Raw genomic sequence first — 12,933 nt, 5'->3', positions numbered from 1 at the left:
GGCATCGTATGTATCAACCAATAAGCGCGCTGAAAACTGAGTGCAACGATCTGTTTACGTGATGGTCCGTCTACAATACACGTAGTAAACTTAATTTAAGGCATCGTCTACAACATACGAAGTAAGCTTGGTTTAAGAAGCAAGAGATTGACCAATCACAGTCGATTGTGAAAAGAATAATCGACTGTGATTGGTCAATTTCTTACTCTTACTTCTTAAACCAAGCTTACTATATGTATTGTAGATGGACCATTAAACCAAGCTTACTACGTGTATTGTAAACGGGCCATAAGGCCAAAATCAGACTACGCATCGAATATTGAGATTGAATATTGAAAGATTGAAATTTGACCAATCAAAACAATAGGAGTTAAAATTTCTTTGTCCTCATTGGTCAAATTTTAATCTTCAATCTTCAACCTCAATCTTCAATGCGTAGTCTGATTCCGGCCTGAGGCACTCATATGTACATTCAATATTATGAGCATTCAGTGAGGTCTGTTTGGTTTATATTTTTAGATCTAACGGAATATGCCAATCAAATGCAAGAGCTCACTGATCGCTCAGTGTAGTATTAGGTCTGTTCGTGTTGCTTGCACTTTTGGCACTCGGCATCTTCGCTTCCTCTCTTTTCAAAGTCAAATATATATCTATCCCATTTTAAGTGCAAAAATATTTGGGGATTGCATGCAACGCGAACAGACCTATTGAATGCACCCAAATAGGTGCATCCAGAAGCGCAGAGCGCTCAGTTCTTGCATCTGATTGGCATATTCCATTAGAGCTAAAAATATAGACCAAACAGGTACAAGAGTCTCACTTAGCGCTTAGTGAACGGTCGTGCTTCTGGATTCATCTAGTTACTAGTGATTTGTACGTCGTCACCTGGCGGCGATCGTGGGAAACATCTCAATTCAAATTCTTCAACGGATAGTGTGGCTGTTTTCTGGCAATTGCTGGCGTGTGGCGTTTATAAACAGTAAATGAACGCGAAATAAAACGCAGAATCATTCAGTTAATGAATGTAAAATTGTAATTAATCGTGTTGTATCGTTGTGAGAAATAATTGTACAACAAATTATCCAAAATGAATGATACACGTAACGCGAAGAAAGAGAAGAATCAGCATATACAGGTTTTCGTGCGTGTCAGGTAAGTGATGATAATTATTTGCGTTGCTGACGCATTATTGCGTGTGTGATTGAGGAAATTGAAACTCTGTGCATAATTAGAGGTCTATAAAATTCTGTCTTAAAAATTTTTTTTTAATCTGTTTCCCCCTGTTTAACAACTTTAATTTCTCCATTAAATAAATATTAGCTAATACATTCATTTTTGTTACGTTTATTTTCTATGTTAATATTGGCCTGTTATCTTTATGGAATAATTTTTTTCAATAGGCCAATAAATCAGAGCGAGAAATTTGGAAAATCTATTTCTGTATTGGAATTGCCAACTAACAAAGAAGTAGTGGTGCATGAAAGGATACAAGGCAGTCATTCAAAAAAATTCACATTTGACAAAGTATTTGGACCTGCATCGAAACAGGTATGAGACAAATATGTTTCTTTGTATTATATAAAAAAATTAAATTTTTTATCTTAAATGTTGCTTTGAAGAAATGTTTGTTTTAAAAAAAAGATTGTAATCTTTAGATAGATGTGTATAATGCAGTTGTTAACCCTTTGCTTGACGAAGTATTGGCTGGATATAATTGTACAGTTTTTGCTTATGGCCAAACTGGAACTGGAAAAACATTTACTATGGAAGGTGTCAGCAATGATCCATCATTACATTGGCAAAGTGTAAGTTGTATTGTTTAAAAATATATTAAGTATTGTTAAATAAATGTTATGCATCAGATCTAATAAAATTTTAATATATAAAAATATAAACAATATAATGAATATAACATATATATATAACTTAGAATAACTTTAAATTTATTATAATACAAAGAAATAAATAGAACTTCCTGATTATTGAATTACAACAATGCTTGATATATAAGAAATTAAAGAAGATTAGAATAATCTTCTAAAAGAAATAAAATAATTTACATCTATATGATTTTATATATAGCTGTAAATTTTCTTTCTTTTAAATTATATTCTAATCTTCTATAATTTCTTATATAAAATTTTGAACTAACTTTCATATCTTATTGTACCTTATAAATGTGATAATGTAATGTATGCTTGTATAATTGAGATTTATTTTTATAGGATACTACAGCTGGTATTATACCACGTGCATTGAGTCATTTGTTTGATGAATTACGTTTGTTGGAATCACAAGAATATACAGTTCGAGTTAGCTTTCTTGAGTTATACAATGAAGAATTATTTGATTTATTATCACCTACTGATGATGCATCTAAAATAAGGTAATATTATATTCTTATAAAAAATATAAAAATTAGATCAGCATAGTATTTATAATCCTTTAGGCTTTATGAAGATGCCACAAGAAAAGGTTCAGTGATCATTCACGGATTAGAAGAAGTAACTGTACATAATAAAAATGAAGTTTACAAGATCTTAGAAAAAGGATCGGAGAAAAGACAAACAGCTGCAACTTTAATGAATGCTCATTCAAGGTTATTCTTGTCTTAAATTAAAAATATGTAATTTATTTTAAAACTTTACGCTACTTATATATTTTTCCTTTTAGCCGTTCCCATACAGTATTTTCAATTACTATTCATATAAAAGAGAATAATGTGGATGGCGAAGAATTATTAAAGACGGGAAAATTAAATTTAGTAGATTTAGCCGGGAGTGAAAATGTTGGAAGATCTGGTGCAGTTGATAGGAGAGCGAGAGAAGCAGGAAATATTAATCAATCACTATTAACCCTTGGTCGAGTTATAACAGCACTTGTTGAAAGAGCACCTCATATACCATATCGGTAACATAAATTTACGTAATATAATTTCATAAATACGAATATATGAGAAATTTAAAAATTACATTAACATTAAAATTTAATAAATATCTATCTGTGAAATATATTGATCTAATCTATTTTTTGTGTTTTTTATTGGTCAGGGAATCAAAATTAACAAGACTTTTGCAAGAATCATTAGGAGGACGTACAAAAACATCAATCATTGCAACAGTGTCTCCAGCGAGTATAAATCTTGAAGAAACCTTATCGACATTAGATTATGCTCATCGTGCTAAAAACATTACAAATCGTCCTGAAATCAATCAGAAATTGTCTAAGAGAGCATTGCTTAAAGAGTATACAGAAGAAATTGAGAGACTTAGAAGAGACTTGTTAGCAGCACGTGAACGAAATGGTGTATATTTGGCGCATGAGAATTATAATGAAATGCAAACATTAATTGAAAATCAAACCAGGGAAATTGAAGAAAAAATAGCACACATCAAAGTACTTAAAGAAACTATGGATGCTAAGGAAGTAATTACACAATGATTAATTTCTATTTTATTATAGTATAAACACTATTAAGTAATTAATACTTATCCTAAATTTTATTTTTGTTTAGGAAATATTTAATGATTTAGAAGAGGAACATGTCGCACAAACTAATTATCTGCATAAAACCGAAGAACAATTAGAATGCACTACACATATTTTAAAATCGACCGAAGCTCTTTTACAAATGACAGAACGTGAAAAAGAAGAACAATGTCACATAGTAGAAAAACATGTATCTGCAGAAAAACAGCTTTTATCGCAAGCACAAACACTCTTGGATGTAGCGGATGCGGCGACAATCGATGTAAATAAGCTTCAAGATAAAATTTATTATAAGAGGTAACTACATTATTTTTCATATTTATTTATTATATTCATCATCATCTCAGTCCTATTGCTTGTGGCCGAGCGTGATGACTTTTCTCATATGCCTGTGGTGTGCATGCTGGTTCTACACAGTCATTTGGGACCTACAGTTTCGAAACATCGATTCCGAACAACGAAATTTTTATTAGAGAAGTGCTCTTAAGCAAAGATACTCTCAGTGATTTGCCAGTGTCTTCTGAGAGGAGATACGAGCGTATGAAAATATTTTTGATTCTGGCGCGAATCGAACTCGGGATCTCTAGCATAGCAGACCAGTGCGCTGTCTGCTCTGCTACGCTCGCTCTCAAAATTTATTATATTATTAAGCATTAATATTTTGTGATATAGATTAATATTTCTTGAATAATATGATAGCATTATATCATTTAAAAAATCTTAAAATTAGGTCATTTAAAAAAATACATTTAAAAATACATGTTCATAGACAATTGGAACAAGAAAACGAACATATCAGTCATCAGTTCCGAAGTAATATTTCAAAACAATTTCAAGATATGGAAAATAATGTTACAGTTAATACACGAGGATTTATAGATTTTTGCACTTCTATGAATAGTAACATTGGTAAGTAAAAATTATCAGGACACACTTGATAAATGTGGGATACGTACATTATACAGATATTTTTACAGATTCACAAATGGAACTATTTAAAAAAGATATTCATGCACTAATCTACCATATGTCGAATGATATTGTTAATAAACAAAAGTTAGCAACAGATGAAATCATGAATAATATACATAATTCGGTAAGTATTATTTACATATATAAAATACAACAAAAAAAAATGTATATAATAAAAATTTCTCTTTAGTACAAACACTATCATGAGTGGCTAGACACAGAAATGGCACATTCATCTGATATGACTCAACATGAACGTAAATCTTTGAATGACATATCCCTAAAACTAACATCAAAAGTTAATGATTTGATAGAAGTTAATAATATGGAAATTGTAAAGAACTTACGTCGTTTAAATGATAACGTATCTCAGAAGTTTGATGAATTATTGGCATATACAAATGAATCTACAAGACAACTTTGTAATAACAAGTTGCAAGAACGTGATAATTTACATAAAAATATAGATATGATAAGACAGAATGTACAAACTATTCGTCAAGGTGATGATAAAATCATGGAAGATCAAGAAAGATTTAAAAAGGTATGATTTAGTAATAATTCTGTTATCTGATGCTATTTTTTAAATAACATTTTTGTTTATTTTTTGATTGATATTTTAATAATTTTATTCAAATTATATATATTGTCCTTATTTTACAGTCATTTGAAAGTCTATGGCTACAATTTAACAAGTTAAATGAAAACATGAATGAGAATTATTCCACTGCATGTGCTACCTTAAATCATGTTAATGAAGTTTGCAGCAGTACAACTAATGATATTCTCAATAACTGCCAAAAGACTGTTGAAAGTAGTGAGACTCTGCAACAAGAAATTCAGAATGGTATAAATATACTCAAAAACGATGTTGTATCTAACACGGAAAAGGTAACATTTAACTTTCATTAATTTTCAAATTATTAAATACTTAAAATAATATGAACAAGATAATATACTAATTCTGTATCTTTTATTCTGTAGAATTGGACATTAGCAGAGCAAATTGTAAAACATAGCCGTAATTTGACTAACGAACTTCAAATTGACTTAAATAATCACTGCGATGTACTAGTACGGAATGAACTACATGTCGAAAGTAATACGACACAAATGAAACAAAAATTGAAGAAAGATGATTCTTCTTCTATTGAATCTATCAAAGTAAATCTATTTTGTGTATACATTAAAATTATTTTGTACATGTATAGAGATAATACATATATCTAATTGTTTCTCTTACAGAATATGTATGATACACTAGTACAAAGAAGTCATGATCACAAAAAGCTTGCGGAAGAATTAAAAGAGAAAAATCTACAAATGTCCATAGAACTGAATGATAAGCTTGCAAGTCAAAGTAAACATTCATCTGTCTGGAATGACAAAACACTTACAGAAATGCATTTAATACAAGAAAAAATTGGCAAATTCCTTGAAGATTTACGGCATGATACACCTACAGGTAAATCTCTAATTTTTATCATCATCTCAGTCCTATTGCTCATGGCGTATTGAGTGTGGTGATTTCTCATATGCCTGTGGTGCGCACGCTGGCACCACCAGCGTTGTACACAGTCGTATGGAACCTACAGTTTAACGTCGATTCCGAACGACGAAATTTTTATTAGAGAAATGCTCTTGACAAAGATACTCTCGATGGTTTGCCATTGCCTTCCGAGAGGAGATACAAGCGTATGAAAATTGGTTCTGCCGGAAATCGAACCCGTTTTATCGAAAGTTTTATTGCAATCTGGTGCAGTAACAAAAAACAGACTTGAAAATTCATTTAACATTTCTTTTTAGGTTTAACGCCAGCAAGAAAAGAATATCAATATCCACGACACCTTATTGCAACTTCGCCACATGAACGAATTATTCAGCGATTTAGAGAAACAAGAAATTACCTCGAATGTTCCGATGATGAAGTAAATATAAATTCCGAAATTACATATTGCTAAAGAATAAATTGTAGGGATTATTGAAAATATATGAATATATGTTATGTATTTACAGGAAACAATATTGGTCAATAATAACTCGCCGAAAAAAAAATGTCCAAATGCAAATTAAATACTTCAACTGGTAATCAGTTGCATTTTATACTTAACAATAAGAATTATATACATTAATTATATACATTAGATCTATATAAGGATATTTTCTTACAATGATAGAATGTAATTAATGGAATTCTAAATAAATCTTCGACAGGACATAATTCATACAAATCTATTGCAATATATTATAAAGGTATCGATAAAAGATTTATTCTTAATATTAGTATATAAGTTAAATATTAACACATGAATTGACTGCACAATTAATTTTTGTAATAAACATAAATAAACATTGTAAGTATTCGGATTGAATTGGTATTGAATTTAATAACCACTTATGGATTTTTTCCGACCAGAGAAAAAAATTGAATTTTGCAATTTTGATTTTTTATAATTTATATATACATATGCTATCCAATAATTAATTACAATTACAGCCACTTGTACTTAACACATGAAGATATGAAAATCTCGAGAAATTTTAACATTATGTAGGAAAAAAAATATATAATACAAAAAAATGAATCCTTTGTATTTATATACAGAATTACAAGCATTAAAATTATATACTATGAACGGAAAATATTCGTTTTATTTATGGTGTAGGTGTGAACGAAAGATTCATTGGCGATAGTTGACTTCCAGGTGTTGCATCCGTTCGCGTTCTTTGCTCAATCACAGGATCCGTTTCGTTCATATCATCCACCTGGAAAAATTAACGAAATTCAATTGTTTTGCTAATTATTAGTAAATAATGTTACTTACCACCATAGAAGTTTCTTCTACTTTCACTCTTTTTTCAGCGATAGTTCGTAACAGCACCTTTGCTTCCTCTTTTGTTTCATCAAACTGAAGGCACTTCTGTGCATAGTGATTAGCTTGATCCAATTGTTCCTTCTTTAAGTGATACTGTGTGAGATATTTATATGCATGACTCAGTTCTGTTCTATCGACACTTCGAAATTCGTCCATTACAAAATCTGTATAAGCTGCCGCTGCATGATCGTGTTCTCCTAATTTCTCGTACAGTCTGTGGCAAAACAAAATATACATATATTATTTCTGTCATTTTAATACTACATATCGGATACATACGTTGCTAATTTTAAGAGTGCCATTCCTTCTATATCGCCTACATTGCATGCCTTGTAATAACATTTGAGTGCGTCTTGAATTTTATCCTGCTTTTCATATGCTTCGCCCAAGGCTAGAACCATCCTACTATCATGGGGCCTTAAAAGCTGAGCTTGTTTATAATAATATAGTCCATAAAATGGCATTTTCAAAATTTCGTACGTCTGACCCAAACCATACCATGCTCTATAGTCTCGTCTGTTCACCTCTAGCAAGTTGAAAAATATAAATGAAAGATGTGATATGTTGCCGATGCAAACAAAAAATGTTCAAAGAATTTACCAATCGCCTGTCTATAACTATGAATAGCACCATTGGTATTTTTCATTTCCATAAATTCATGACCTAACAATGTCCAAGCTGATAAATATTGAGGATTCATTTTTAATGCTCTGTGAAAATACATCACTGCTTTTTGATGATCAGCTCTTAAGCTGTAATAATTTCCTAAAAGGGCATTATTTTTTAAATATTTCTTAAAGTGTATTTTCCTTAAATATGAAAGTGTGCTTTTCAAAGACATGTACAATTAATACTTACCAACTATACAACAAGTCTCTAATCTGTATTTATCTATCTCAGTAGCCCTGTGCGCCAAATCTGCTAATTCAACTTTCATTTCTTTCACGTAAAGTAAATTCGAATAAGTATCCATGTTATCAAGGCAATATGGATCTTCATCTATTATTCTTTTGAAAGTTTCTATTGCATTATCAACATCTAAAATAAAAAATTTTTATGATATTCAAGCAACTTATTGCTTATTATTAGAATATTATTTAGAAGAAATATATTTCAAATAATTATGAACATGTGATAGATTTAACTAAATTCTAAAATCAATTTATATAATCAAGAAAGAAGATTAATTCAAAATATTTCAATAAAGATTATAAACAGTTGTTTATTCTAAATATTGAATTCGCTAACTCGCCTCTTCTGTAATGCACTGCAATTGCAGTTTGAGCTAAAACATAACCATTTTTCTGAAAACCCATTGATTGCAATTGACAATATAATGCTAAGCCTTCATCTATGAGCTGTAATTCTAAGTACATGTGTGCCATAAAAAAATATTTCATCCAATGATTAGGAAGGCATAAGCTCTCCAGCTTCTCCCTGTCTGTGATTAATGCAGCCAGCTCTAACCATGCACCCCAATGCATAGGCTCCTTATGAATAGATTCTACTAGAACATCTGTCGCCTCTCTAATGAGTTGTAGCTTCTTCAATGTTACACCAAAAAGATATAGTCCATAACCATCTAGCTTCGATGCCAAATGATCCGATCTTAAATCGGCACAAAGGTACTTTAGAGTCTCGTTCTTCAGAGGATCCGGTGGCACATCCGTCATGTCGTCTATCTTCTTTTTCTCCCCTGATAAATAACGTGAATACAAATGTAGAAATCTAATCTTAGGACTTACGCAGTCCATTGTGAAATAAGCCGCTCTATCGTATTCCTTTAAATCAAAGTATGTTTTAGCCAAGGTATAGATATCTTCTGCTTCACTGATCTCTGGTACCTTGGCATGTATAGTCAAATCATCTATATCTACATTTTTCAATGAATAATTTAATTCCGCTAACCTATAACAAAGAGACATGAGTGTGGAATCCTAAAAGTGTACACAAAGGACTGTAATATATTTACTCAAGCAAAAATTCACCATTTGGTAGTGTGCAGCAAACCACGCTGGGAGCATTCGTGTATTGCATGCAGAAGATCCAATTTAACCTCTTTAAGATTGAACTTCACGGATTCCTGCATTTTGCTCAGCTTAATTGATTCTTCTACGTTACGTCACTTACAAAAATAATAACATTTAATGTTACACAGCCAGAAATAAATTCTTATTTAATTAATCTACATTTCTTAATGCAACTTGCTTGTATGCCGGCATATTTGTTTACAATCATATGCAGTGTGAATCCAGCATTAGGCTGCGGTCCACTTGACGTTACAAACGCTTCGAAGCATTCTTTGGCTATGTTCCAAATTTACTGCCAGCACAGAAAATGCTACAGTTTATGTTACGTGCACTATAGATTTTCAGTACTGGCAGTCAATTTTGGAACAGTCTTTGATTAGTCAATTCGTAAAATTTTTTGTTCTGATTGGTCGCTCAAACGCTTCGAAGCGTTTGTAGCGTCAAGAGGCCCGCAGCCTTAAGGTGCGTTCAGGGAGACGCTATTAGCGCTATTGTGTCATTCTATCCTTGTTTTACGTTTAATAAACAACGAAGATAGAATGACAGAATAGCGCTATTAGCGTCTTCCCGAACGCACCATTAATCTAACACAAATATTCGTGCATGGAACTTACTAAAGGCTGCTGCACATGAAACTATTTAAATGCATAAACAAAAAAATAGCATATTATTTTTGCTGAATAACAAGAAATTATTTAGCAAAATATGTATTGGATATTTCATCGACCAAGAAAGACTTTTGCGCTAAGCTGTTGTAATTGGAGATTTTCATGAGCACCTGCCTGTTCCAAATGACGCATTTGTCACATTTTATAAATATGCGGATATAGAATGTCGTCACGTGGAGTAATGCAAAGAAAGAAAATATATTCTGAATTATAAGAAAGAAAATGTTTAATAAAGAATATAATTCAAATATAATGTCTACGTATCGTTTGATTTCATGGGTAAGATAATTATAAATAAAACATCTAGATTGTCACGTTATTTGACGAAAACTTTTATCGTGCGTGTACACACTTCGTGAGATCAGATTTTCTGAATACGCATGCTGAGTGAAAGCAAAAATTAGTAGTAAAAAATTAAAATAGCTAAACTTTCAAAATGTAAATCTATAGCAGATTTAAAAAGAATCTGAAAAATCTTGGGTATACTTTACAGGGTGCAAATTCCCACGGTCAACTAGGACAAGGTTTATTATCCGAGCAATTTATTCTACCTCAAGAAGTTGATTTATCCAGATGTTCCCTGAGGCCAGAACTCATCAGGAAAATTGTCGGTGGTGCTGGACACACCCTGATTTTAGACACAAATGGTCGTGTTTATTCCTGTGGACTGAACAACAAAGGGCAAGCTGGAAACACCAACATCGAGCAAGAAAATATTCTGATGTTTCAAAGGATATGTGCTCTTGAACATGAAATAGTGATTGATGTCTGCTGTGGATGGGACAGTTCCGCAGCATTAACAAGGAATGGCGAGTTATATGTATGGGGTTCCAATCGTTATGGACAATTAGGTTTGGATCCTTCAGTTTATCTTTCAATACCTCATCCCCGCAAAATTTCATTTGGCGAGAAAATAAAGAATGTTTCAATGGGTCTGCGACATACCGCCGTAGCAACAGAGAACCATGAGCTCTATGTTTGTGGATCAAATAATAGGGGACAATTGGGTTTGATTAATCCAGAAACCATGAAGCTTTATAGTCTTCTTGGTGCATTCACCAAAGGTATATAACAAATCATACTTTGAATAATTTTTTTTCTGTAAAAATAAATGTATAAATTAAAAAATTCTGAAGACATTAAATTTCCTCGAATATCTATTAATATATTTTTTATTATATGTACTATTATTTTATAGTGTATTTATAGTTTCAATATTTACTTATCACTCTTATGGATTGAATTTTATACATTTTAAATCATTTATTTCATCACTTATAACTTAAATAGTCGACAACTGTTCTATTGAAAATACATTTCATTATAAGAAAATGAAAATATTTCCATTTAATTAAAACACAGGTGAACAGTTACAGAACGGACAATGCAAGGAAACGTGGAAAATGTTACCTGTGGTCAGTATCATACTATTGTCCTAACAAAAAGACAAACATATAATATATATGTCTTTGGTGATAACAAGCATGGACAGCTGGGATTTTTTCCAAAAACATCTTCTGAAATACGAATATCGCAACCTTTATGTATTCTACTCTCTGGCATACAACACGATGTACCAATTCAAATTCATACAGGCTGGAGCCACATAAATATTTTGAGCAGTAAGTAAACTAAATTCACTTTGTGTTTTTGCTACATATATTGAACTGTTTACATATTAAAATACACATATAATTTCAGACGGTATTATTTTTTCGTGGGGAAGAAATGATTATGGTCAATTAGGCCGTTCTTTATTGAAACCACAGGATGGAATTTTTATGGAAGAGAGACTTCAGTGTATTGAACACATCCCGAAAATCGTTCAACTTTCAGTTGGATCGGAGCATAATATTGCCTTAACCGGTAAATTATTATATGCGATAAAAATGTGCAAATGCTAAAAAAATAAAAGACGCGGCAAATAATTACAATTTTATATAATTGAGAATGTATATTTAAAAATATTTTATTATATATGTCATAAGAAATAATTTAATTTAACAGATAATGGAGCAGTGCTGTGCTGGGGCTGGAACGAGCATGGAAACTGTGGTAACGGAAAAACGGAGAATGTTTTACAGCCAAAATTTCTTCCAGTGCCATCTAAGTCCGTTGCTGTTCTCGTGGGTGCTGGCGCAGGACATTCATTCGCTGTGATAAAAGACACTAGCTAATTGCGATATTATATTATTGCAAATTTGTTATTTATTAAATATTAAATCATGTACCTGCAATAAAGTATTTTTATAAATATATCTTGATATTGTTGGTCAATTCGTTATTTTATTGCAGTATTATAAGACAAAGGTAAGTAAAATCAATTACACAGAATTCCGTATTCATCTTCTACATTTTATATAAAGTAGATATAACGTAAGTTTCATTTTCTAATATAAAGATTAAATATAAATGCATAAAAACAATATTTTTATATGATATTTAACTATTAGTTTTATTTTTCTAATATAAAGAATAAGGGCTAATTGTTCCATCTTCGGATAAACTATAATTTATCTACTACTGGATAAACAAAAGAATAATATCATAAGAGAGTAAGACAGTGAGCTAAAGTTTACCGAAAGGTGAAACAACCCAGCCTAAATGTAAATGCGTAAAAGCGATATGTTTTTTGTTACCCTGGCGGAGAAGTTTTACGAAAAACTACATAGGTTGAGACAAGATCTTAGAAATTATTAGTTTTTCATAGATATTCGTAGTGGGACGTAAAACGGCATTGTTTCTTTGAAAAACCTAGAAATCCCCCGCCTTCAAACAACGTCACTCTACATCTCATTACGAATATCTATGAGAAAAACTAAGAATTTCTAAGATTTTGTCTCAATCTATATAGTTTTTCTGTACTTTTTCGTAAAAATTTTTTTCCGCCAGGGTATA

General features: G+C 31.3%; 3 protein-coding genes across 3 annotated transcripts; 2 read left to right on the top strand and 1 right to left on the bottom strand.

The window, feature by feature from the left end:
• The first annotated feature begins 927 nt into the window (after window positions 1-927).
• Window positions 928-6,661, top strand: LOC108731709 (Kinesin-like protein at 61F). Its single transcript, XM_018462181.1, has 16 exons — window positions 928-1,152; window positions 1,401-1,548; window positions 1,656-1,805; window positions 2,226-2,386; window positions 2,450-2,599; window positions 2,674-2,910; window positions 3,051-3,426; window positions 3,515-3,786; window positions 4,259-4,398; window positions 4,467-4,585; window positions 4,652-5,005; window positions 5,125-5,352; window positions 5,446-5,625; window positions 5,707-5,926; window positions 6,268-6,389; window positions 6,478-6,661. The coding sequence occupies exons 1-16, from the start codon at window positions 1,088-1,090 to the stop codon at window positions 6,532-6,534; spliced, it is 2,979 nt and encodes a 992-aa protein (XP_018317683.1). The 5' UTR covers window positions 928-1,087; the 3' UTR covers window positions 6,535-6,661.
• Window positions 6,662-7,115: 454 nt separating this feature from the next.
• Window positions 7,116-9,426, bottom strand: Cdc23 (cell division cycle protein 23). Its single transcript, XM_018462182.1, has 7 exons — window positions 9,326-9,426; window positions 8,590-9,245; window positions 8,196-8,375; window positions 7,938-8,102; window positions 7,617-7,863; window positions 7,287-7,551; window positions 7,116-7,227 (listed from the first exon to the last, which is right to left on the bottom strand). Exons 1-7 carry the CDS (start codon window positions 9,424-9,426, stop codon window positions 7,117-7,119), a joined length of 1,725 nt encoding a protein of 574 aa, XP_018317684.1. The 3' UTR covers window position 7,116.
• A 768-nt stretch (window positions 9,427-10,194) lies between these two features.
• On the top strand, window positions 10,195-12,264 carry Sergef (secretion regulating guanine nucleotide exchange factor). The gene is made up of 5 exons (XM_018462183.1): window positions 10,195-10,314; window positions 10,529-11,099; window positions 11,406-11,657; window positions 11,737-11,901; window positions 12,043-12,264. The coding sequence occupies exons 1-5, from the start codon at window positions 10,258-10,260 to the stop codon at window positions 12,210-12,212; spliced, it is 1,215 nt and encodes a 404-aa protein (XP_018317685.1). The 5' UTR covers window positions 10,195-10,257; the 3' UTR covers window positions 12,213-12,264.
• Window positions 12,265-12,933: the final 669 nt, after the last annotated feature.

The sequence above is a fragment of the Mycetomoellerius zeteki genome, unplaced genomic scaffold (genome assembly GCF_001594055.1).
Source record: "Mycetomoellerius zeteki isolate Tzet28-1 unplaced genomic scaffold, Tzet1.0 scaffold135, whole genome shotgun sequence".
NCBI lineage: Eukaryota > Metazoa > Arthropoda > Insecta > Hymenoptera > Formicidae > Mycetomoellerius > Mycetomoellerius zeteki.
The sequence above is the reverse complement of the archived record's forward strand: the minus strand, read 5'-3'. Positions and strand labels throughout refer to the sequence as shown.